The sequence below is a fragment of the Mastigoproctus giganteus genome, chromosome 13, assembly GCF_048544385.1.
Source record: "Mastigoproctus giganteus isolate SK-2022 chromosome 13, ASM4854438v1, whole genome shotgun sequence".
Classification (NCBI taxonomy): Eukaryota; Metazoa; Arthropoda; class Arachnida; order Uropygi; family Thelyphonidae; genus Mastigoproctus; species Mastigoproctus giganteus.
In genome coordinates, this window is record NC_143587.1 from 151,093,532 (window position 1) to 151,118,747 (window position 25,216).

General features: G+C 33.9%; 1 protein-coding gene across 2 annotated transcripts in view; it reads right to left on the reverse strand.

The window, feature by feature from the left end:
• Pat1 (Protein interacting with APP tail-1) overlaps window positions 1–25,216 on the reverse strand; it is a 246,621-nt gene that overhangs the window by 158,712 nt on the left and 62,693 nt on the right. For both annotated transcript variants that reach the window (XM_090387853.1, XM_090387854.1), the window contains 2 exons: window positions 23,509–23,660; window positions 22,997–23,120 (listed from right to left, as the gene is read on the reverse strand). In XM_090387853.1, the coding sequence (XP_090243979.1) occupies window positions 22,997–23,120; window positions 23,509–23,660 (276 nt within the window). The remainder of the gene's footprint in view (window positions 1–22,996; window positions 23,121–23,508; window positions 23,661–25,216) is intronic.

Consider the following 25,216-nt stretch of genomic DNA (forward strand, 5'->3'; position numbering starts at 1 on the left):
ATGAGTAGTTAAAGAGGTAGCAAGGAGTTGTAAAATAAAAAAATAAATAAAAATTATATAATATATAATTACTATTATAAGAGTATAATTGGTACTGTATAGGTAATCAGTGTGTTAAAACATTGGCTATCTTAGTATTTATAGGTTCTTTTGGCCTTATGGCCTGCTGAGTACTTTTATGCCAATGTTTTAATACACTTTGAGTACCTATATAGTACCAATCATACTTTTACAATAGTAATTAGATACAGACTGATATAATGTTCAATCTACAATTGATGGCATTAATCTGATCTCACATACCTTTTACATCTATTCCAATATTTCATACCAGATTAAATGTGTGTGTGTGTGTGTGTGTGTGTGTGTGTGTGGTAAGGATAAAATTGGGTGAAAAGTTAATTAAGTGACAGTTAAGAGATAAAAATAATATGATGTTGTACCTAAGCACGCAATGCAACAGCACAGGATACGAAAGTTTAAAAATATGAAGTAAAAATAATAAATCTATCAAAAAGTGCAAAGATGGAGGCGTAAATTACACAAAATGCCAAAACTATGAGAAGGATAGCAGAAATTGGAAATATTGAAGGCGGGAGAAAGAATGTGAATATCCTATGATATAATGAATTAAATAAAATTATAGGCTGAATTGGATAGCCAATTAGAGAGAATGGAACTGTAAAACAAAATTGATTAGTTTGATTAGTTAAACCTAAAAATAAAAAAAAATTAGTTATACCTAAAAATAAATATTGATACATAATCAGTATTTCATCAGGGAACTACACCTGGTCATGTATCTAAAAACTGTTTCTATACTTATCCATATCTGTGGAAGAAAAGGAAATTTAAAAATAAGTGAGAGCAAATAGGAGGGCAGAACTTCCACACAAATATGGACCAGATAGTCCCAATGCAGTGCATGTTGAAAAACATAAGAAATTAAAGTAAAATAAGTGCTTATAGTGTAACTTAGATGCAATAATAGGTGGCTATAAGTGACAATTAGCAAATGGTGCGATTTAGAAAAATCTGTATAAGAATGTAAAATTAGAAGGTCATGCAATCAAGCAGTATAAGTAAGAGGAGGGCATGAAAGTATAGATAAAAAAAGGCAAAGATAGCGTACGCACATTTGTATCACCCTCATATTACACTAATAGATTTATGAATGAGAAAAAAGAAGTAGAACGATAAAAAGCTGAGAAAAGAATATTAAAGGATACTCGAACGAGCTGGGATCATAAAGTCACATTCTTTTCAAAACAGCACCCGACTAAGAGAGAGAGAGAGAGAGACTAATACTAGATGCTTGCAGTGTAAGAATTTTGTAAAATGCCAAAAAAAAGAGCCAAAAATATATAAACTGAAAAAATTAAAGTCAATACTTGCAAATAGAGTACAAAACAGATACCTGGAATTTCCAAGTAATGCATAGTAAACAGTTAAAGGGGGAAAATATCCAGTTGAGATATAAAACTTTAGTTGGATTGATCTGAATAACTGACATAAAAGCAGTAACACATTAGAAAGAATGCTTGGAACTTGCAATAATTTATAGTGAAATGCGGATTTAAAAGAAAGCTATAAAAAGAGGATAGAATTAATGACCTCTGTAGTCGCTTCTGGTATACGTATGTAAAGATACACAAGTGAAATGAAGGAAAGGAGAAAGTAACATATGGCGCCGCACGATTATAGTGGCACAAAAGTATATAGTGCAAATAGATAGCTAAAAGATATACTTGGTATAGCTGGATTCTGTAGACGAAAAAGTTGAAAATAGGAAAATTAGAATAGAAAAGTCCAAAGATGAAATAATAATACATATTTTATAAATATGTATTATTATTTCATTGAATAGTAATAGAGTAATTGAGTATGGGAGTGAAAATTCTAGTAGATCCAAAAGCAATAAAATAGCTGTTAAAGGCTCCAGCATTTAAAATAAGAGTATGTAAGATGGAATGCAGGTAAAGATTAATTGACTGAAGTCCAAATGGTAGGGTGATTATGCATCATCAGAAGCTTTGGAAACTGTATAAGGAAAGCCTTACTATAGTATATAAATTTTTTTTTTAAATCCAAGATAGAACTGTTTACAAAATTGGAAGTGAACAGTTACAGATGACTAGATGATAACTGTAGATAATTCCAGTTTTTTTTTTTTTTTTTTTTTTGTTAGTTGGCGTATCAGCTTCTGTGGCCATAATGCACCTCCCAAGGTTTTTGCACTACTCTGATCCAAGCCTGAGGCAGGATTCAAACCTGCGACCCTTGGATTGCCAGGCACTTTAACCACCCAGCTAGCTGGGTCGGCTTTCCAGTTGTAAAAATAAATAGATCCAATTGTGGATGAGGAAAATAACAGCAGAAATATAAGATGATAATGTGTCATGAACACCATGAAATCTTTATGTGAAAATATTCAAAAGCTAGCTGATATCAAAAGCTAAGGGTAGTATATGACCATAATGATGTGCTGCAGACCATAAGATGATATATTCAAATTATAGAAATATTGGTAGAACCAATATATAAAATACTATGTAAAATGAACAAGGTAACAATAAATCCTTCAAACAAGTATGCAGTGGAATTAAATAGATACAAAAGTGACTAAACAAATTATATTTGCAGAAGTACCTGAAAGCATAATATGAATTGTCGGTAAGACACCTCAGAATGACAGTAAATATAATTATAAGTGATTTCATGAAAGATCTTATTAAAAATATAAGGCAAAGGTTTATAAAAAGAGTGAGAAACTTAGTGAGTAAAAAGAAGTAGAGAGAGAGAGAGAGAGAGAGAGAGATCATTCCACAGGAAGTCATGTGAAGTTATTACTCTCCAAGTAGTGGTAATACCACCATACAATATTACATCTATACAAATACTCATTAGAATTGACCTCGCAGGAGCAAATTATATCCAAATTTATGTTTGATAAATTGAGCAACAATATTAAAATTGTAGTTGATAAAATAAACAGGGATATTGTTTTTAATTTATTTATTGCATAGTAGGCGCAAGGAATTGGTGAATAATATATGGTTACAGCCAGTGTTTTTTTTTGTAAAAAAATAGGTGCTGGTACTCATTCTTTGCTATTGGAAAAAATTGAAAGGATATGAAAAGTACTCTAAATTTTTTTTTTTTTCCTGATATTTTTACTTTAGTAGTAATGTTTTTGGAATAAGAACAACAAATTTAGTATATTAACACAGTTTATTAAGCATAAATTTATTATTAAATGTATATAAAAAAATAAGTAAAATGTGAGTAAAATAAGTAAATAAATCGGCCAATTACCGAGTGCCGGGCACTCAGGATGAAGGGCCCGTAGTCACGGATGGTCGTTATTGTAGTATCTCAAATAGAGGGCGTTATTGTAACTGAAAAAAGTTTCTAGTACTCCGGATTAGCCTGAAACTGAGGAACTAACGAAAATGTTGTCTGTTTGAGTCTTTCCAGTTGTTGTGAATGACAAGAGTGGGAGAAGCGACCCTGACTTCTTCCTGGAGAACGATTAAAGTCTTGGGGGGAGAAGCGACTGGCAGGTGAGGACTCGCCTGCCAGTCACTTCTCCGTGCAAGACTCCGCACAGGCGCCTCCCCACCACTACCGCCTCAACGCTGGCTCTCTGAGTACCTCCTGGCCGGGATAACTCCAGTTATGAAAATTGTTAAAAAATATTTCTTGTTGCAAAATTTATAAATGACGTTATAGAATTATTATACTAACTATTTAGCAACCTTTTTGTCAGAGTTACTTAGTACAAAGAATCGAAGTGCAATAAAAAATTGCTTTTTTAATTTTAACACAAAAAGTAAATGACAGATTTAAATCGGAATAATTTTTCCTTGATAAGCATCAAATAATGCACAGCTGTGATTTTTAAATTTTTAGCTCCATTAGCAATGGAAATAGAGGGGGAAGACACAAAAATTCCTCAAATTTTCCTGTCTGGTGCAGCCATTTTTAATTTTTAAAATATTTTAAAATTATATTTAAACCTACTAGTTGAGCGCTTTCCAACGGTGTATAATAAGCTATAGGTTGTTGACGTTTTATGTCCCCCCCCCATTTCTCAGACAAATTTTTGTCAACAACAATCAATATGGCATTATTTGGCCCAAATGATGCACAAACACCTGCAAAATTTCAAGTCAATAGGTTGAGTGGTTCCAGAGATACAATGCTGTGACAGACGAACAGACACCCGAATGACATTATAAGGGTCCTTCATTAGACTATGGACCCTAAAATAAGTAAAAATAATTTCATAATAAAATTTTTGTAGAATATTCTAAATTTTTATTAAGTATATTTTATTTTATTAAGCATACTGGTGTTTATAGGTCTTCGATAGATGCTAAATTGGATCTTATTCGAGTCCCGAGTAAGCATGAAATCTTTATTTACAGTGACTTGTGACATTTGGATGCAGTGCGTCCAAATGTCACACTTCACTGTAAATAAAGGTGCCATACCATTGCATACTGTCCCAAAAAAAAAAAGGCCTGGTTACAGCATATTCATGCTTACTCGAGACTTGAATAAGATCCAATTTAGCATCTATCGAAAACCTACAAACACCGGTATGCTTCTACATTATAATAGCTATCATCCGTTCGCCTACAAAAGATCGATTATCTTTAATCAATTTCTAAATGCCTATAAATATTCAACGACAGAATCTCCTTTGTGCTCAGAAATACAAATATTAACTAACAGGTTCTTAAACAGGGGTTATCCCCTTGCCACAATAAACCGGATTAGGGTACAGGCTAAGGATAGGATACAAAATACTACACCAACCAACAATAATAATATCAAAAAATACTTTATTTCTGTCCCATATGTTAAACAATGGCACAAACAGCTTAATAGATCCTTTAAAGATACCGAATTTAAAATTGTGGCCAGGCCAATACGGAAATTACACACTATACTGAACAATCGCTCGGTTCTTTCCGCGTTTGCAACACAAATTAATGACCTGGTATACAACATTTCTTGCAGTGATTGCGACTCGTCTTACCAAGGTTCGACACGTTTTTCTCTGAATATTCACGAAAATCAACATGAAGCCTCAGTTCGTGCTTCTCATTCAGCAGCGTCAGAATTAGCCTTACATGCCATTAACAAAAAACACTTTTTTATTTAATGAGGCCAAAATACTTAATATCCAATGTAATTATACATGGCTATTAATTGCAGAAACCGTAGAAATTAAATTACATGAGAATTCTGTTAATGTTCATCGGCCATATTTCATCTCCAATGCGTGGACCTTTACGTGCATGCGCAAAGACAAATAATCACTATTTAAGTTTCATGTTCAACCCTATTCGGTAATTTTCATTCCTGATTCATTCGGTAATTTTCATTTCAACCATATGATTACGACATATGGTTGAAAAGCGTTGTCAGCTTCAGGAAAGAAAAATCATTTTGAATATTTTCATTAGATTCTTTTTAATATTTTTAATTGTGTTAAATTGATTTTTAATTATTTTTTATTCTAATGTAAGTTTTTCGATTTTTTCGTTTTAATTTCTGGAGAGTATCATATGGAAGTGTTCTACATACTATATTGAGGTAAACTCCTCTTATTATTTAACAAATAGTTTTATTTAGAAAATATCTTAACAATGGAGAGTGAAAAATGCAACTTTAGTTAAATAACTTTAAGCTTATTTGAATAGTGTAAACATGTGAAAAAAATTTACGGAATATTACAAATTTCGAAGTGCACTGCATCCAAATGTCAAATGTAAATAAAGGTGCCATACTGCGTACTGTCCCAAAAAAAAGGTTACAGCATATGTTAGCAAGTCTGATAATTTTAATACAGATAATATTTTTATGTATTTTGATAGAAATATTGAAGTTCCAATTCGTGATGTAAATAATATTAAAGTTAAATTTACTTATTTCATCAAATAAGTCTATACTATGTGGAAGAGAAGTATTGCTGAGAGTTATATTAGGGTCAAGGAAATTGGCAATATGATTATCTGTATAGTCAGTCCTCGTATAACACATGTTTACACTACACGAATTCAATCATACACGATTTATAAATAGGGGAACGATATCTTATATAACACGAACCGAATTCACTTATGCACGATTTGCCTTTGTGTTTACAAGAAATGGCAGTTGAACGCGGAATCACCCCAACTGAACGCAACACGATAGGAATGAGAAGATTCTGAAAATGTATTTATGTGTTTTATATCAGTGAAGGGGAAACACATTTCACCATAATAACGTAAAAACCAACACAATTCCAGCTATCGGTATAATCGCAAATGCAATTATATCGAGTTTACTACCAGTTTATAACAGATTCCACTAGCAGAAACGTAAATGGAAATTGTTTTTATTGTTTTATGGTAGTAACCCCTAGAAATGTGCTTGAGTAAAATGTGAGGTGTTAATAGTGTATCTCTGACTTTACGGCGTTGTTTATTCAGTTGCTACGTGCGCGCAGCTTTGTTCATGTGTATCAAGCGTGCTTCCTCCTTTTGTAATTGTGTTTTATTCCCTAAAAATGAGTAAAATACTTAAAAGGTGTTCCTGGTGAAGACACTGCAGATTCACAGAGGAAAAGAAAAGCAATATCGATAAACAGAGGCGGACTGGTTCAAAAATTCTTACCCGGGAAAATTTGTAGTGGACTCATACTATGGTTTATGGCCAAAATCACACCGGCCTCCAGCCCACAGGGGTTTCCCTGGTAAGGCTTATGGCCAGTCCACCTCTGTCGATAGAGAAAAAATATGAAATTGTGAAGCGCTTTGAGCGAAATGAAAGACCATGTGATACTGCACATGCTACAGACCTAAATGAGACAACACCGAGAATTACAAAGAATGCAGAGAAAATAAAAACAACTTTCATAGCAGGAACAACTCAAAGTGTAATTAAAATCCATTAGATTAAGACACAAAGAATTGGAAGAGATGGAACGGCTGTCATCTGTTTGGATAAAAAATCAAACAAGTTTGCTCACGATAGAAGCAAAAGCATTAGCAATATTTTATTATGTAATAGTTGTAATAAAATACATAAGCATTTTATTACGATTATTTATTGTGTTTGGTAATGTTTTGGTTACAAATGTGTGTTCAATCTTGGGTGGCCGGCACCTAACCCTGTTTTTCCCATAGGGCCTGTTGTTTATATTGCACGATTTTGCATTGCAAGAGGGTTTCTATGAACACAACTATCGTGCTATACAAGGACTGACTGTATTCTCTTTATTCAATATAAGTTTTTATATCGTTTTAGATATGGGTTCAAAATTTATGTTTAAAACAAGGATGTCATCTACATATCGAAATGCTAAAAAGTTACGATTTGGGTTGCTTGTAGTATATACATCTTCATAGTAGTGTAAGAATAAATTTGAAACTAAACTGGAATTTTGAGAACCCATGGGTACTCCAATGGTCTGTTTGTATGTATGTTTGGCATCAAATATAAAATTATTAAGTATACACATTAATATAATTTGTCTTTGCATTTGTGATAAAGCTGTTTAAGCACATATACAAGTAAGTTGTGAGGTACTGAAGTAAAAAGATTTGTGAAATCATGGGTTTCTATGTTAGATATAGTAACATTAGATCTAAAAGTGTTGACAGCTGGGTTTCAATGAATTATAAGCAATTATAATCACCATTTTTAAACTACACTTTCATCCCCTTCCTCTCTTTGCTTCATTCCCTTGCCTTATACCACTTGCTTGCATTATCTTCAAATTTTACATTGTTACACAAATTTTTCTAAATCATGCCATTTGCTAATTTTCACTTATAGGCACCTATTATTGCATCTAGGTTACATTGTAAGCACTTACTTTAATTTTATTACTTCTTATTTTAATTTAATTTCTTATGTTTTACAACACACACACTACGTTGGGACTAGAGTTTTACAACATACACTGCATTTGGGCTACCTTGTTCATATTTTTGTGGAAGTTCTGCTGCTTTGCCCTCCTATTTGCTCTCACTAATTTTTAAATAAATTTTTAAATTTCCTTTTCTTCCATAGATACGGATAAGTATAGAAATGCAGTTTTTGATACATGATTAGGTGTAGTCTCCTGATGAAATACATGATTATGTATCAATATTTATTTTAGATAGCATCAGATTTCAATTTTGAAATTTTCTCCTCCCTTTTTGGACCTATAACAAATTATCCCGCCCTTATGTAATACTTGCTAGATAGTATGAATCAGAGCTGAAATACTCAATATTAGTAAATTAATAAGAGGAGTTTACCTCAATATAGTACGTGGAACACTTCCGTATGATACCCTCCAGAAATTAAAACGGAAAAAAACGAAAAAATCGACAACTTACTGGTACATTAAAGTAAAATATAAATAATTAAAGTAAAATATAAATAATTAAATAATCAATTTAACACAATTCAAAATCAATTCAAAACAATTAAAATTCAAATTAACGCAATTAAAAGAATCTAACGAAAATATTCAAAACGATTTTCCTTCCTGAAGCTGACAATGCTTTTCGACCGACTGTCGTGATCACAGGAATGAAAATTACCGAATCCCGCTAAACCTGCAACTTAAATAGTGATTATGTGTCTTCGCGCATGCGCGTAAAGGTCCACGCATCGGAGATCAAATATGGCCGCCGAACATTAACAGAATTCTCGTGTAATTTAATTTCAACGGTTTCTGCAATTAATAGTCGCGTATAATTACGTTGAACGTTAAGTATTTTGGCCTCGTTAAATAAAAAAGTATGTTTTTCGTTAATGGCATGAAAGGCTAATTCTGACGCTGCTGAACGAGAAGCACGAACTGAGGCTTCGTGTTGATTTACACGGATATTAAGAGAAAACCGCGTCGAACCCTGATAAGACGAGTTGCTATTACTTCATATATTAAACTAATCACTTTTGCTTTACAGTTCCTTTCTATCTAATTGGCTATCCAATTGGGACTATAATTTTAATTCATTATATCATATAGGATATTCACATTCTTTCTCCTGCCTTCAATATTTCCAATTTCTGTTATCCTTCTCATATTAGGTTTTGGCATTTTGTGTAATTTACACCTCCATCTTTGCACTTTTCAATAGATTTATTACTCCTACCTCATAAATATATATACTTAACTTATTTATACATTATTACTTATTAAATTATGGTACTACTTGGGAGTATAGGTTTGTAGTGACCCCAACCAACCCACTAGTTATACAGTGAAACTTCCCTTTAACGGACAGCCATGGGGAACGAAAATGCGTCCGTTACAGAGAGGTGTCCGCTAACAAGAAGTCTGAGGGAGGAAAAAAAAAAAAGAAAGAAAGAAAAATCGTTAAACGTTTAAGGTAAAATTAAATTAAATTATATACAGATTTTGCACAATATTTTTGTAAATAATATACATACAATTGTGCTATGCATATTATGACTTTATCTTAAGCAAAATACATACAGTAATCACTTATTTTCTTCTGCACCTTCTTCCGGCTGATAATTTTGTTTTCAACATTTGTTTGGAGTGAAGAAACCATCGAAAGTCCTTCAGTATCTTCTTCAGAGGCGAAAAACATTTTTAAACGATTGATTTGTATGAGCGCTTCTTCTATTTTCATCGGTGGTTCGTCGTTAATACGTTCTTCGACAGAATGATCTCCTTCCATTTATTCATCCTCATGAGGAACTTCTTGAAAAATATCGATGATAATGTCGTTGATATCTAGAGCACCATCTTCTGTAGTGAGGTTCGAGTCTATATCTTTGTAGCCAGGGTCACTTGTAGCTGAAGTATCGTACATTATCAATAGATGTTGAAGTTCTTGTTATTCTTGGTGCTCCACATTGCTGTTCACAACTTCAATTTTTGCGTTTGAGAAGCCAGACTTTACAAAACAGTTCACGACAGTTTGTTTTCTAATTGCGTTTACTGAAGAGGAAATCCACTGACTCGCATCTAGGATGCTGATTTTCTTTGCAAGGTCACTCGCACATGTTACATCGTTCATGTTTGCAATGAGATGTCTTAAAACACGTTTTCTGTAGTGAAGTCTAAAATTTTTTATTATCCCTTGATCCAAGGGCTGACACTCTGCAGATGTGTTTTGTGGAAGAAAAACGATTTGAATGTTGGACAATTCAATGTGCGGGTGAGATGCAGCATTATCCATGAAAAGAATAATTTTTCTGTTTTGACGAATCATGTTTTGGTTAAAGTGACTTATCCATTCCCTCATGATATCTCGTGTCATCCACGCTTTTTTATTAGACTTCCAATCAACATTCAAAAGATTCAACTTTATGCCCTTGAAACAACGAGGATTTTGTGGTTTTCCTATAACAAGAGGTCGTTCAAAGTCTCCCAGCATATTTGTACACAATAGTACAGTCAAGCGTTCCTTAGAAATTTTTCCGCCCTGGCACTTTTCGTTTTTTAGACTCATTGTTTTTTCAGGAAGAGCTTTAAAAAACAACCCTGTTTCTTCACAGTTGTAAATATCCTTAGCTTCAAAATCACGACATAACTCTTCCAATTTGACGGTCCACTCTGTTACAACCCCAGTATCAACAGAAAACCACTTACGGTTTTCCAAGAAATTTTATGCCGAGTTTTGAACTTGTCTAACCATCCCACAGAAGCTTTGAACTCATTTACTCCCATAGATTTCGCAACCTCCAAAGCCGTTTCCCTAATAATAGGCCCCATTAATGGGAATTTTTTTAGCACGTTCGCGACAAAACCACTCATGCGTAACACTGTCAATTTGAAGTCCAACAGTTTTCGGAAATGGTTTTTGAACCTGATCATTTCCGTGTTGCCAAAATTGTTTGAGCAGTTCATTTTTTTTCTTTAGGATGTCGCTTACCTGCGTCTTCCCGATTTTGAATTTTGCAGCGAGATTGCGAACACTATTTTTTTGCCGATCATACGCATTAATGAGTTCGACTTTATCTTTTAAAGTTAAATGTTTACGAGAAGATATTGTGCACTTCACACGACACTGAACAAAACTGAAAACTGAAACTCAAAAGACGAAAGGCCGACCAAATTCACCCCGCCCCCTGCACACACCAAATTCATCAGAAGTTTTACACATGCCTTAAAAATTCTTGAAAAACGGTTTACAACCGCGACGTAAACCTTGATAAAATGCAGAGAATTGGAAATAGAAAATAGACTGAGGCAATATATGAAGAAAAGTTCCTAGAAAAAGGGTCATGAGCTCTCCTGCAGTCCGTTATGGGGAGATCAAATTAAGTGCTAATCTAAACGAAAGAGTGCAGATTGCCTGTCCGCGTCCGTTACAGAGAATGTCCGCTAGACAGAAGCTGCAAACACGTTAAAACCAATGGAGGTGAGTTGGGGAATTTGAAAATGTCCGTTGTAGAGAGATGTCCGTTAACGAGAGGTGTCCGTTAGGAGAAGTTTCACTGTATATAAATCTAGCTCTGATATGGATAGCCTTATATATAAAAATATATAACTTAGATACATTTAAAAACAACAAATTAATGTAAATTTAAAGTAAATTGGAGAAAATTAGCAAAGTTGGTGGAAATTAACATTCTCCCTCATGGCCATACCTCTGCTACTTCCTAAGGGGCTTTGAGCAGACATATAGCCATACTAGAGGAATGTATTATACATACCCGTTTCTGTAATCTCTATACCAGTTTTGCTAGGTTAACTTTAGGTAATTACTTTTGAATAATTTGGAATAATAAGGGTACATTTTTATATATGTACTTAATTTTAAATAAACAGGGTGGTTTTCGTATATATGACAGCAAACTGTGATAGGAGATTCAAAGCCTTATGGGTATGTATCAGATTAAAATATCATAGTACCTCACCTGCATATCCTGTGGCGGTCAGCCTGAAAATGTTCAATTTTCCTGCCTTCACTAGGTTTTACTATTTGTTGTGCAGACGTACCAGGTTTTATCTGTGGCGTGATAGTTTACCTTGCCGTAGGTAAAAACTGTTTCTTTGATCTTGAGAGTGGGCTAGGTGTTAATTGTAATTTAAAGCTCGGGGAATTGTATATTTTTGCTTGTATTATTGTGGGAAGAAGATACAATATGATATCAATTTAATCCAATGAAAAATAATATAAATAAATTGACTTGGTAGTATTAAAATTAAACTAAAATGATAGATCTTAAAATTAAACATGTTATCTCTAGGGGGTGAGACTGGCAACACTTTTCTAAGGCACGACAGCCCTGTATGTGCCCTTGGGAATAACTATTTAAAAATACAGTAAACCCCTGCTATTCGCGGTATCTGTATTCGCAGTTGCTGATTTAATATAAAATGAAACCTAAAAAAATGTGAATTTTAAAGCGTCGTGAACATTTTCCGCCATAAAAAAACATGGGCGTGGCTAAAATTATCTTTCCCGGTCAAAACAGCGCTCAGTGGGTGGGAGAGAGGAGGGACAACATCGCAAGCGTGGATGTTTCTCGCTAATCCTTGTTCAGTATGTGTTATGCGCTTGTCATGGAAGGTTTCGTCGTTTGCTTTTAATTTATATGCTTAAAAATTGAATAAATTTATAAATTGATATGCTTACAAAAGTGATAAATCTACCGTTTTGCAGTGTAAAACAGACTTTTTCAAGTGTGTTAATGGAAGAAAGTGACTTTATTGTGGACAAGTTCTTTCTAACCCGTACAAAAATATGGCTACGAATAACAAGGGAAATGTGAAAATATCAAAGAAGGTGATGACATTAGCAAATAAAATTGAGTTATTAGACAAAATTTCTAATGGTGAAAGTGTCTCCTCAGTGGCAAAATATTATAAAATGAATGAGTCAACGGTACAATCAATCAAGAAATCGGAAGAAAAAATCCGCCGTAGTGTCCGTGAAAACGCGCTAATTGCTTCAAAAATTTGCTCTGTAACTCGTGATGTTAAATAAGAAAAAATGGAAAAGGCTTTAAATCTGTGGATAGAAGACCGAACTCAAAATAAAATTACATTAAGTTCACTCATCATTCGTGAAAAGGCAAAACTCCTTTATTAAAACTTTAGCGAAACTAGTGATAGCACTGACGGGATAAGTTTTTTTGCTAGCAAAGGCACTGGTTTGAAAGATTTGTTTGAAATTTCTAATAAATATTACATTTAATATTAAATTGTTTCTTATTTTCATTTCGATGCCTTATGCTTGCATTTCATTATGTACTGTCAATGTACAGTCATATTATGAAGGTACATATAATACATACATAGACAAAATTTTAGACTAGTTTTTCTTATATATTTCATACTTTGGAACGGAACCCCTTTATTATGGGAGCCGTAACTCAGTATTTGCGGCATTTCTCAGGAACGTAACTGTATTATGGTTTACTGTATATACAGCCTCTTTCATTGTGAATATTAACCCTGTGGTTTCTCGTTATATTCCATGCTTGTAAATAAATCTCGTTTTAGTGGAATGCAATATATCTGCATGGTGATGATGACCTTTGTATTTACATTCACGGTGTTAATAACTCTGCTAGTGGACAATTTGGTTTTGGACATCCAGGTACTGTGTGGATAGGTGATAAGCCTCACCTACGCGCAATTAACCTGGGGTTCAAATGGGGGCCAATTTACAGCTCTAATTGGAGTGTTTATGTTCTATGGAAAAGATTTTTTCCAGGGCATCTACCTTCTCCTTTTAGGGCATATACCCTACTCTTCAAACTCTCAATATGCCCATCAGAATTCTTTGCACCTAACACAAAGACATCCTCCTTGGCTATATCATGTTCTGTTCCAGATAATCCACAAACATTGCACAAGTTGCACATTTTTTAGGCCGTGAAGTGTTAGAGAATCACCCCATTTGGTTCACCCCCGAGCCACAGCACTTTTGGCACTTTGCTATAATACTACAGTAAGCTATAATTTAGTTTATTAAATTAAATGTCATAAAATTAAACTTAAGTAAATGGAAAGTAAAGAATACTTACATTCTTGTAATGCTGTCCCTATAATACCATCAGTCTCACATACCCCCAGAATAATGCACCAACTGTGTGGTACTACACTCAGAGTAGTGGAGAATGAAGAAGACCTGGGGTAATTGTGCAATCAGATATAAAGTTTTCTGAGCAGTGCATACATGCTCCCAGAGCAGGTAATGGGGTCTTGTCAATGACAAGACCCCATGACCTGCTCTGGGAGCCTGTCCACAGTTCTGCAGTGGTCCTTATGCAGAACAGACTAGAACTCCAGAGCAAAGCCACACCACCAACTTATACAGATACAGAAAATAGCAAATATATTTATAGATGGCAGTATAGGTGCAGCTTAAGCACATCAAACCCACTACTACCATCTGATTTACATACGTATGAGTAATGACATTAAAAATAAAATAGATAAATATGAAAATAAAATAAATATGAAGTAGTCATTAGAGTTAGTAAAATATATATACAGTGGATTCTGGTTATTTGGGTCACCAGTTAATCGCGGCAGCCGTTTATTTGGGGCAAATCTTGAAAAACAGAAACCGATCGAGAAAATAGCCAGAGTTTACTTTGCTTAATTGGGACAGCATGCCGTTTAATCAGGGCAGGAGACCGCAGCACTGGAGATTACCCTACGATTGTCGCCGACGGTACCACGTGGTTCAGTTGAAATTCTGGAGGTCACAACCATAAAACAATTAGCAGTCACCTCTTTATTGGGCTTTTCTGTTAGTGAAAACTATCATAAATGGACAGTAAACTCGATCTTACTGAATTTGTGATAATACCGACAGCTGGAATTCTGTGGGTTATTATGGTGAAATGTGTTTACACTTCCATGAAATCTTCAATCATATAAAATAATTAATTTTCAGATCTTCTCTTCATTCCTATTTTTAAAACTTTGTAAGTCGTTACTCCGTTTTCACTTGCGCATATTGTTTTACTTGCAATTTGTGTGTGCTGTGTTCTTTGTTATTGATTGCTTATCTTTTTACTGTTTTAAATTTTAACCCCCACCCACAAATGTCAGTGAACAGAAATGTCAACTAGTTTGTATGTACATATTGCAGTACATATTAATTATTCCGATTATCACGTATATTCTTCCGATTTTCATGTATCATTTAATTTTTTAATTGGTAAGGTTAAAAAGGGTAAATTTGCGTTTAATATATCTTTACTTTTATAGCCTGTGGATAATATTCCTCCTATTTTCTCTAATTAGAATCGCTGTTTAATAGAATTAAAATTCAATTCGTAAAAGTGATCACAATGACCGGCGCTTGCTACACATCGTATAGTGAACGGTACTTTACTATGTTGAGTTCCTCGTAACGTGATTTGATTGTACAGTGAACCAATTGTAAAAAAAGGGGTGGTACATTGTATTTTTAACTATTTACATGAAACTTCGGATAATTGGGACAGCCGCTTAATCGGGCCAAAATGCACTAGTCCCGATGTGTCCCAAATAACCGGAATGCACTGTGTGTGTGTGTGTATATATATATATATATATATATATATATATATATATTTATTAAGAATAACTGGGATAAATGTAAAAGTTATGTCAGATCAGATTAATGCCATCAATAGCAGATTGAACATTACATCAGTCTGTAATCTAGTTATTATAGTAAAAGTATAATTTATACTATATATGTACTGAATATGTATATAAACATATCTTAGGTCTTTATAAGTTATTTTGGCCTTATGGCCTGCTGTATACTGTTATGTTTATATAGATATTCAGTACCTATATAGTATAAATTATAGTATAAAAAGTATAAATTATACTTTTACTATAATAACTACATATATATATATATATATATATATATTTTTTTTTTTTTTTAATTTTGTTCCTCCACTCTTTTCTGTCCTCCCAGTCTCCATTCTTCAGTTTCCTCTTTTCCATAGCAGCCCTCACTCCCTCCATTCATATGCTTCTAGATTTTCCTCTCCTTTTCCTTCTAGAGTGTATCCATTTCATTGCTTTTTTAGGTAGCCTCTCTTCCCCCATTCTCATAACATTCTAATCTTTTTTTGTTCTATTTTGTCATTCATGTTTATTTGAGAATCCATTGCTTTTTCTTATGTCTTCATTCCTAACTCTTTCTAATTTATATCTTTGTTATTTCTAAATTCCTCTCCGTTTCCTTCATAATATCTATACCATTCTTCTAATTTTATTACACCCAGATTAACCTTTTGTTTATGCAACTTCCACGCTGCAGCAGATCTCTCACATCCTATCTTGCTGTTTACTTCCACACAGGTTCTAACCCCATCCCTCATTTTTTGCTTTGTCAATTTTAGTCCTTACTTTATTTTTCTCCCTATAGATGCTCATTTGTTCATCACTTTTAGAGCTAGGCCACCTGAGGTATGCATCTTTTTTTTCCTTTATTAATTCTTTTAACTCCGAATTCATCCAAGTATTTAGTATATTTTTATCCATTCTGCCCAATACTTCTTCTGCGATCTTCATTACTGTTGTTTTTAAGTACTCATAAATGTCATTTGTATTCTTTTCCTAGCTGTAACTCATGGTTTAGTCTTCTTCTGTAGAGATCCACAATGCTCTCCTCCTACTCCTCCTCCTTTAGGGATTCAATATTAAATCTATTATCATCGATTTGTTAATTTTTGGATTCTTAATTATTTCCTTCCTTTCCTTTTTGGTAGATCCATGGAAATGCTAATGCGGCCTTCACCAGAAAGTGATCAGACCCGCAGTTTGCTCCTCTTTGGATTCTAACATTTTTAACCTGGATTGTACTTTGCTGTTTAAAAATTACGAAGTCTATTATTGTTTCAGTTTCTTCGTTTCATGTATCTTTCGGTATTGATTAAAAAAAAGGAAAAAAAAGTACTAATCTTCAGTTTGAGCTGTTCACACAGTTCAATTCATCTTTCTCCATTGTCATTCTTTTCATTTTCTCCAAATCTTCAAACAACTTCAAACAACCCCTGGCTTGTAGCCGTGAAGGGTATGCCGTGTGTACGGCATATGCATTTTCTATGCAATAAAGATAACTTTACTATCTTCAGTCTGTTCAACTCTTGTGTTCAGGTAACCCATCAAAAAGATTTCTCTAAAGCTTGGTATTTCTTCCATCTCCCAGTTCTTTCCAAAACCCTTCTTTAAACTCTGTAGGAGTGTCATTAGGCATATTAACTCCAACAATCATGATTCCTCTTCCAAATATCTTGAATTCCACAGTTAAAATTCATTCATTCAAAAGATCCCACTTTGTCATAAATTTTCTGATTCTTTTGTGTGTATGAAAACTCCTGCCTTGGCTCGCCTATGCCTATCAAGCCCCACTACACAGATGGACATACTCTCCAATTGTTTCCTCACCCTTTCCTTTCTTCTTTGTTTCCAACAAAACAATCACATCCATTCCTAATTCATTTGATTCTGATAAAACTTGATATTGGCTTGTATTTAAACCCTGTGCATTCCAGCATCACTCAAATATTCAAAATCAGGTTTCCTCCCCCACAGGTATCTACACCTTGTCGTTGGTAGGGGGGGGCTTGTGTGCTTCAGTGAACTATAGACATAGATGGTAATGTACTCTTTTTTTCTTTTTTCAGCAGTAGCTTGCTACTGGTAGGGCCACCCAAGCCAGGGAAGATCTATAGAGAAGAGCCAGACTAAGAGAGGTACCCTGGCCCTCCAGGTTGGGGGTTGATGCAATGGGTTAGTTCCCCATTCATCTTAAAAACTTAGCATTGCTAAAAGACCTAACAAAGACAAAGCCGGAAAGAAAACTCAGACGAACTGGAAAAGGAAAATGAATTGTGGAAGTTGATAGCTTAAATAAATTCAAGGAAGAACTGTTTGTTTGTTATTTGGTTTTTAGGAGCATTAGCAACTAAGGTCATATTGCTCGGGGGCTATGCGGTGGACATTCCCTGACCTTTCGACGGAGGTGCCTCAAGGAAGAACTGGACAAATTTTTGGAGTGAATGTTCAAGACAGCAGTTTACAACTAATTATGCTTTATACTGTACTTTCAAACTAAGAATTTTTTAATCATAACTCAAGTTAAGGTCTCCTGGAACCAATCAGTTTTATCTGAGAGAGAGAAAGAGAGAGAGAATAACAGTTTGGATGTTACACGATTAGAACTGTTTGGCGACTAATCTTTGTGTCTTAATTGTGTGTGGGGGGGGCTTTCAAGATTACATTAGAAGGGGAGGATGGAAATTTTATAATCAAGGTATAATTATTATGGTTTCTTTTTTTGCTTTTTGTTTTTTTACTCTTGAAAATATGCATGTGGTTAATGTTAATCTGCATGCCTTTGTTAATAGTGTTGGTTATAACAATAATAAATGATTCTTTGAACATTCTGTATTTCCTGATTTTTCTGTACCACAGTCTGTTGATGGTCACTTCCCTTTGACATTTTTGCAGCATCCATCACTTTGTCTGCTGATTATGCACTTGTCATTTCAAATCAGTTGGTTTTTTCGTTTCCACAGTAGTTAGAACAGAGGTATTCTTGAAATCTCATTGGTGATCCTTGCACCAGGTGTGGAATACAGGATCGCATTTTGTTATTAGGCCAGGGGCTACGTTTTTTAATTCTTTTAAACAATCTTCTACAAGTTTGTCCAATACATGATTTTTGGCAGTGTTTGCATTGTAAATTATACAGTGGATATTTAGTGGAAAGGGTCTTCTTTTTGTCATGGGTGAAGTGGAGAAGGCCCTTTTTAAGACACAGATGGTAATGTACTCTTTTTCTTTTTTCTGGCTCTTTGTCAGATGAGTATGTGTTGAAATATCTGTTTTGTTGTTTTAATTGTTTCTGTTGAGTTTTCTCTGAATATCCTCACTCTCATATATAAACTATGACTGGCCACAGGAGACAACCCGGTTTTGATTCAGAAATTGATAATTTTGAGAGTATACTATAGAACATATAAATACAAGAGCAGATGAATAAGTAACACACTATAAGTTGTAACATCTTTATCTGAGATACTGCACAACCATACTTCACATACATAAAATACATACTTTCAACTTTGTAAAAATATTACTCAATGTAAGAACCACCATGCTCGCTGCAGTTTCTCCAGTGTTCTTTCCAGGCAGGGAATACACTTTGATAAAAATCAGGAAGCTGATGTTTACAACAATGTTTAACATCAGAATGAGTTCCATATCACTCTCAACCACCTTACCATGCAGGTATGCCTTCACTCTACCAAACAAAAAAAAAAAACACTCATGGCACGCGGTCAATGCTAAAGAGTGGGTGAGACATTATGCTCCACCCTAGCTGGGCTTTGGTTTTTCAGAGCTTGATTAAACTTTTCTAGGGACAAGCAGTATCATTCTTTGTTCATGGTTGTTCCACTTTTCAAGAAGTCAATAAAAATGATGCCATTTTGATACAAGAAGAAGGTAGCCAATGAGTTTTTAATCGATGGTTTGGAAAGTTTTGGCTTTTTCTTTATGGGTGATGTTAGGTGTGCCCATTTCATACATTGTCATTTGGTTTGTGGGTGAAAATGGAAGAGCCATGTTTCATCACGTGATGACTACATTAGAGAACTCAGGACTGCCAGCACAAAACCTTTCCTGAAGATCTTCACAAATCTCTTTCCTCGCAGCCACCATCTCTCATGTGAGCAACTTAAGCACCCACCACGAATAGCTTTTTCTGTACCACAGTCTGTTAATGGTCACTTCCCTTTGACATTTTCGCAGCATCCGTCACTTGTCTGCTGATTATGCACTTGACATTTCAAATCAGTTGTTTTTTTCGTTTCCACTGTTTGTGACAGACATTAGTCTTCCAATTCTTGGTTTGTCCTTGATGTCAAAATCACCTTCCCAAAACCATTTGAGCCACCTCCGGACATTACTTCGATCAATTTTCTGGTCCCCATGGACTGCTAGGAGTTTGATGGATAAATGTGGCCAACCAATCACCTGATTTGAACAGAAACTCCATCCAGAGGTGTACTGCTAAAAAAAAAAAAAAAAAATAGTACCGGAACGCTTGTTGATTAACTACGAATAGTTACTATGATTAACTATGAAGTCAAAGATAAGAATATTTGTTCAGTATTTATTTATAACTATTAAATAAAAATTTTCAAAAGTAAAAAACAAAGATAAATTTTAAAAATCAGAAAAGAAAAAAAAAGTGAAACAAAAACTCCAAAATAATATAAAAAATACTGTTCAGAAAAATCATAGAAATTTCCATAGAGGATCGATTCCATATTCTTGTGTGACTGCCCTTTTTGTTTGTTGGTCAACAGCAGAACGATGAGACCGTAACCAAGTTTGGACATAAAAATTTGGATTCCATAATTCTAATGGTGGACCGTTAATAAACAACATTTAGAAAAAAGTACCAGAACTTTGTTCCAGTCCGAATACACCACTGACTCCATCATACACCGTCGCTGGAAATGGTTGTCACTTTGTTCATCCATATCTTCAGCTCTAAAAACACCAGAAATATGACATCAGGTGTGTGTTAATGGGTAATTGGGAGTACAAGTTTACATAACAAATTCCCTCCTCTTCCTTATGCACATGCATGTGTGAGTAATTGTGCATTAATTGCAAACCACTGTCTTGATATGCAAGGCATGAATACTTACAAGAATGTAAGTATTCATGGCTATATTTATTTAAGTTCAATTTTATTAAATTTAATTTAATTAACCAAATTATTACCTGATTTAAAAATTATTTAAACTGCTAAAATTAATCTTTACCTGATGGCTATCAATCAGTTAATGAATTCAGGATCTATTATGCATATAATTACTAAAGGCTAAATATTAATAAGTAAGAAATGTGTAATCAAATTAACAACTATGTAAATGAAGTCACCATAATTTACCAGTTCTGCCATCTTTACAGTTACTGAAGAGCAGGTGGTACCATAGAAATATCTGAGAATAATCTGCAATTCTTTAAGAATTGCAGGTAAGTTGAAGTGCTCATTTCACAAATTTCAAATTTCTTGATATACCTGCACACCACGCCTAAAAGAATATTTAAAATAGAACTTTCTCTCTTCAGCTTTCCTTTTCTGGGTCACCAAAACAGGGTTAACTCTAAAATCAGTATTTAATAGCTTTCTGCTAACTGCATCACTAAAAACTTTTAAGTGTGAATGTAAACACAAAATTTATTCAGTTTATCTGTAAAGGAGCATCAATAATTATTCCATTCTCATCCAGTGGACTAGTGTGATTCATTCCTTTCCATTGCATCTAGTGTTAACATAAGTGAAAAGTTTCTTACTGCTTTTCTTTACACTCTTAGCCAAGGATTTGTCATAATCTGCCTTAGTCTGCCTAAACCCTCGAGTAACGAGGGTTTATCCCCAGGGGCTCACATCTGGTGAGTATGGGCTTGGCACACCCAGGGTCCTGAGCTAGATATCATCATTCTTCCCTTTCTTGGTGATTCCTTTCTACTTCTCTCTCTCTCTCTCTCTCTCTCTCTCTCTCTCTCTCTCTCTCTCTCTCTCTCTCTCTCTCTCTCTCTCTCTCTCTCTCTCTCTCAGATAGGGAATTTTTTTTTTTTTTTTTTTGGCTGGTGCAGCATAAGCCTCAGGCTTCCTTGGGCTAATAATAATAATAATAATAATAAAGTAACATGGTTATACACTAGTTTTTACTTAGTGTATAACGCTTGACACTTTATAATCATCCCATGCATTTTTTTTTTTTTTTTTTTTTACTCAGCTACTAAGCTCATCAGTTTATCTGACATCCATTCTGGTCCAAATCTTGAAAATTATCTTTTAATTAGTATAAAATACTTATTGGCCTCTAAAATTCACTCTCTAAATCTCCTGCTTTTTCTGAAAGTCCACACTGTATTAGAAATTAAATTTTGCTGACAAAATACACATTTTATGTTAACACAGAGCTATGGGATGGTTTACCTGTGAAGTATGCTTTTAAACATTAGCTTAACTAACATTTTTTTCTGTGGATTTCTCTTTAGATTGTGTGTTTAGCCATCAACTGATCATGACTGCTTTGAGAAAGATACTGTAGCAGACTTTGCACTTCAGAAATATTGCATCAAAGTTTTCTTTATAACAATGGCACAGCTGTTTAGACTGGACTGTCAAGATCATTTCCAAAAGTTCATCTGAAAGAAAAGATCTGAATTCAGTTTTCTTTTTGCTTGATCAAATATTCTCTGACAATCAGCATTAATGTTAAAAAGGGTTAAGTTATATAATATTTAACTTAACACTTCTTGGATCACAATGACTCTGCGATCACAATGTAATGATTGAAATGCCATTATAACAGGGAAAGATATTATGGTGGTTGTATAAAGGGCTAATTTCACCTATATCACAATTTTAAATAACTGAAGTATACAGAAACATTGTTTGAGAGCCAATAAACTGACTAATTGAAGAAGCTCACTAATTTGTACTTAGTTTTCACCAAATTAAGTGTACACTTGCAAAAATGTTTTTTTTAATATATTTAAATATGTCTTCTAATTTTTGCCACTACCATCTCCAGGTATTTAGGCTATAACAGGGAGATTAGTTTCCTGTCTATCCTGTTATATCCTTAAAAAACTCTTTCAGATTCCTATGTAATTCCAGCTTTCCGTAGTTCAACTTCCTTACTGAAAGGACTGGAGTTTTTAGGTTTGTATGCAATAACAATCTTTTTATCCACAATATAAAGGCACAAAGAAAAACTAACAGACAGAATTCCATGTTCTGCTGCTACACTGCCTAGCAAATTTCATATCATTAGTCATAAAAGCATCATTAGTCATAGAATTTTTTTTCCTTTTATATTAAAAAATTAATTGCCATATGAAATCTGAAAAGCAAAACATAAGTTGATGAAGTACTACTGATAGGTGATAGGTAAATTATACGATTAATTACAAATAAGATAAAAAAAATGTGCAGCATTATTTTGAAATGTTATTTACCTGAGGCAACACTCTAGTACTATAATCCAGTGTTGTGGATCATCCACTTGTTTACACAAATCTAAACAAGCTACCATGACTCTCTCACTATCAGGATACCAGCCTGCATCACTTAAAAAGCTTCCTACAGAAAAAAAAAAAAAGAAGATCAAATTTATAGTTCCTCTATCAAACATTTAATATTATATTATTCAAACTACACATAGAATTGACACATATCATTAAGAATATCCAGACTCATGCAAACTAAATTTAAGCTATCAAATAAGATTTATTTCTTCTACAATACGAAGAGTTTAATATTTTCTTCTTTTACTGTTACCTTCTACCTTACCAATATTTTTATAAATTACTTTTTGTAATAACATATAATCTGGATCACACTTTTATCTGTAGCTCACCACGTAATCGAAACTTACACTTTGCAATGTATATATAATTCAATTGAATAACAAATTATTGACAATGCGTCAAAAAAAAAAAAAAAAAAAAAGCAAACAGGAAGTTGTTACCTAGAGAAAGTCCCAGCTGCACAGCTTTATCTTTTGTCTGTTGGGAACTACAAGTGATAATTCCACAATGCCTACTATAAGCTGTAGCCAAATGTTGAGATGTTCGTGCCCCATGATCCATTAAGGCTTGAAAACAATGGTGAAGAAGATGCCTAAAACAAGTAAATGTAAGAGACAGCTATCAAATATACATCACCTCCAAAGGTCATTACATTATTTTTTGTTGTTGTATGATAAAGAAAATATCATAATAACTTTATTCTGTGAACAACAAAATATGAAAAATGCATGTTTTGGAACGTGCAGTTCTCCGGTCTGTTGGTCACCTGTAATAACAAAGAGAATATTAAATAATGATTAAAAGGTAGGCTGTGTGGAATTAACAGTGAGCAGTGATGTTACGCATTCCCATGAGATTCACTTCATTAATAACTGAACAACCTCAACCAGCAATTTTAAGTGATTAATAGTATTTAACCGGCATTCTTCTGCACGCACTATTCTGAAAGTGCTTTTGATATCAAGAATTGTACACAGGCATTCCTTGACTTAGGTACTTAATTGTTTTTTTTCATGTATGTCCATTTTGTATGCAAGTCCAACTTTGGTCTTATAGATACTAAATACATGCACAGCACAATACAACTCATTGAGATTATAACTCTCAAGAAACTTCACCAGGCCATATGTACAGTATTGTTTACAGTATTTTACTATTTGTAACCAAGTTAAATGAAGCTGAAAAAACACAATGAATAATAATGTAGAGTGTATAAACAAGATACAATATACAAGAACAAAAATAAACAAAAGTTTTTTTTTTCAGTTTTAAAACAGTAAAAAAGATAAGCAATCAATAACACACAGAAATTACAACTAATATGATACGCCCAAGTGAGATACGAAGTAAGTTTATGAAGCTTAAAAAATAGGAACGAAGATAAGATTCCGAAAATTTATTTATGTTTTCATACGATTGAAGATTTCAGTGAAGGGGATACACATTTCACCATAATAATGTAAAAATCCAAGAATTCCAGCTATCAGTATTAACACGAATACAATAAGATAGAGTTTAATACCCGTTTATAATATATTGCATTAACAGAAAAGCCCAATACACCGAAAACTGCAAATTCTTTTTAATATTTTATGGTAATGACCTCAAGAAATGTGCTTTATCAAAATATCACAAAGGCATTCAAAATTGATTCTTATAACCCAGGGATTCTCAATGGGGACAAAAATTGGTTTTTGGGGGCAAAAAAAAAAAAATCATGGGTATTACAATGGTTTGTGGCCCTCCAAAGTTCAACACAACCCAACAACAAAGGCCGCCGTAGCCTAGTGGTCAGACGCGCGGGTGCATAAGTACACGTGCCTTGAGTGACCAGGGTTCAAGCCCGTGACTGCTGAATACAGTGCTGTTTCTTGTATTCTGTCTATCTTGTTAAATCCTCTGACTGTTTGGTCATCCCGGAGTATAAACAGAAAATTTATTTATTTATCTTATTCCTTAATATTTAATTTCTCTCATTGGGTTTTCTTTTCCCCTAAGACAACTGATTTTTAACATATAGATATATTAGGAGTGAGTGAGAAGTTTTGATAAAAGGAAGATAGGTGTAATTTAATTCAACCACCTTTGTTTTTCATAGGCATTAAATGCCCAGGTGCTTTCAGAGGTAATGTCCCCGCAATCCTTGGC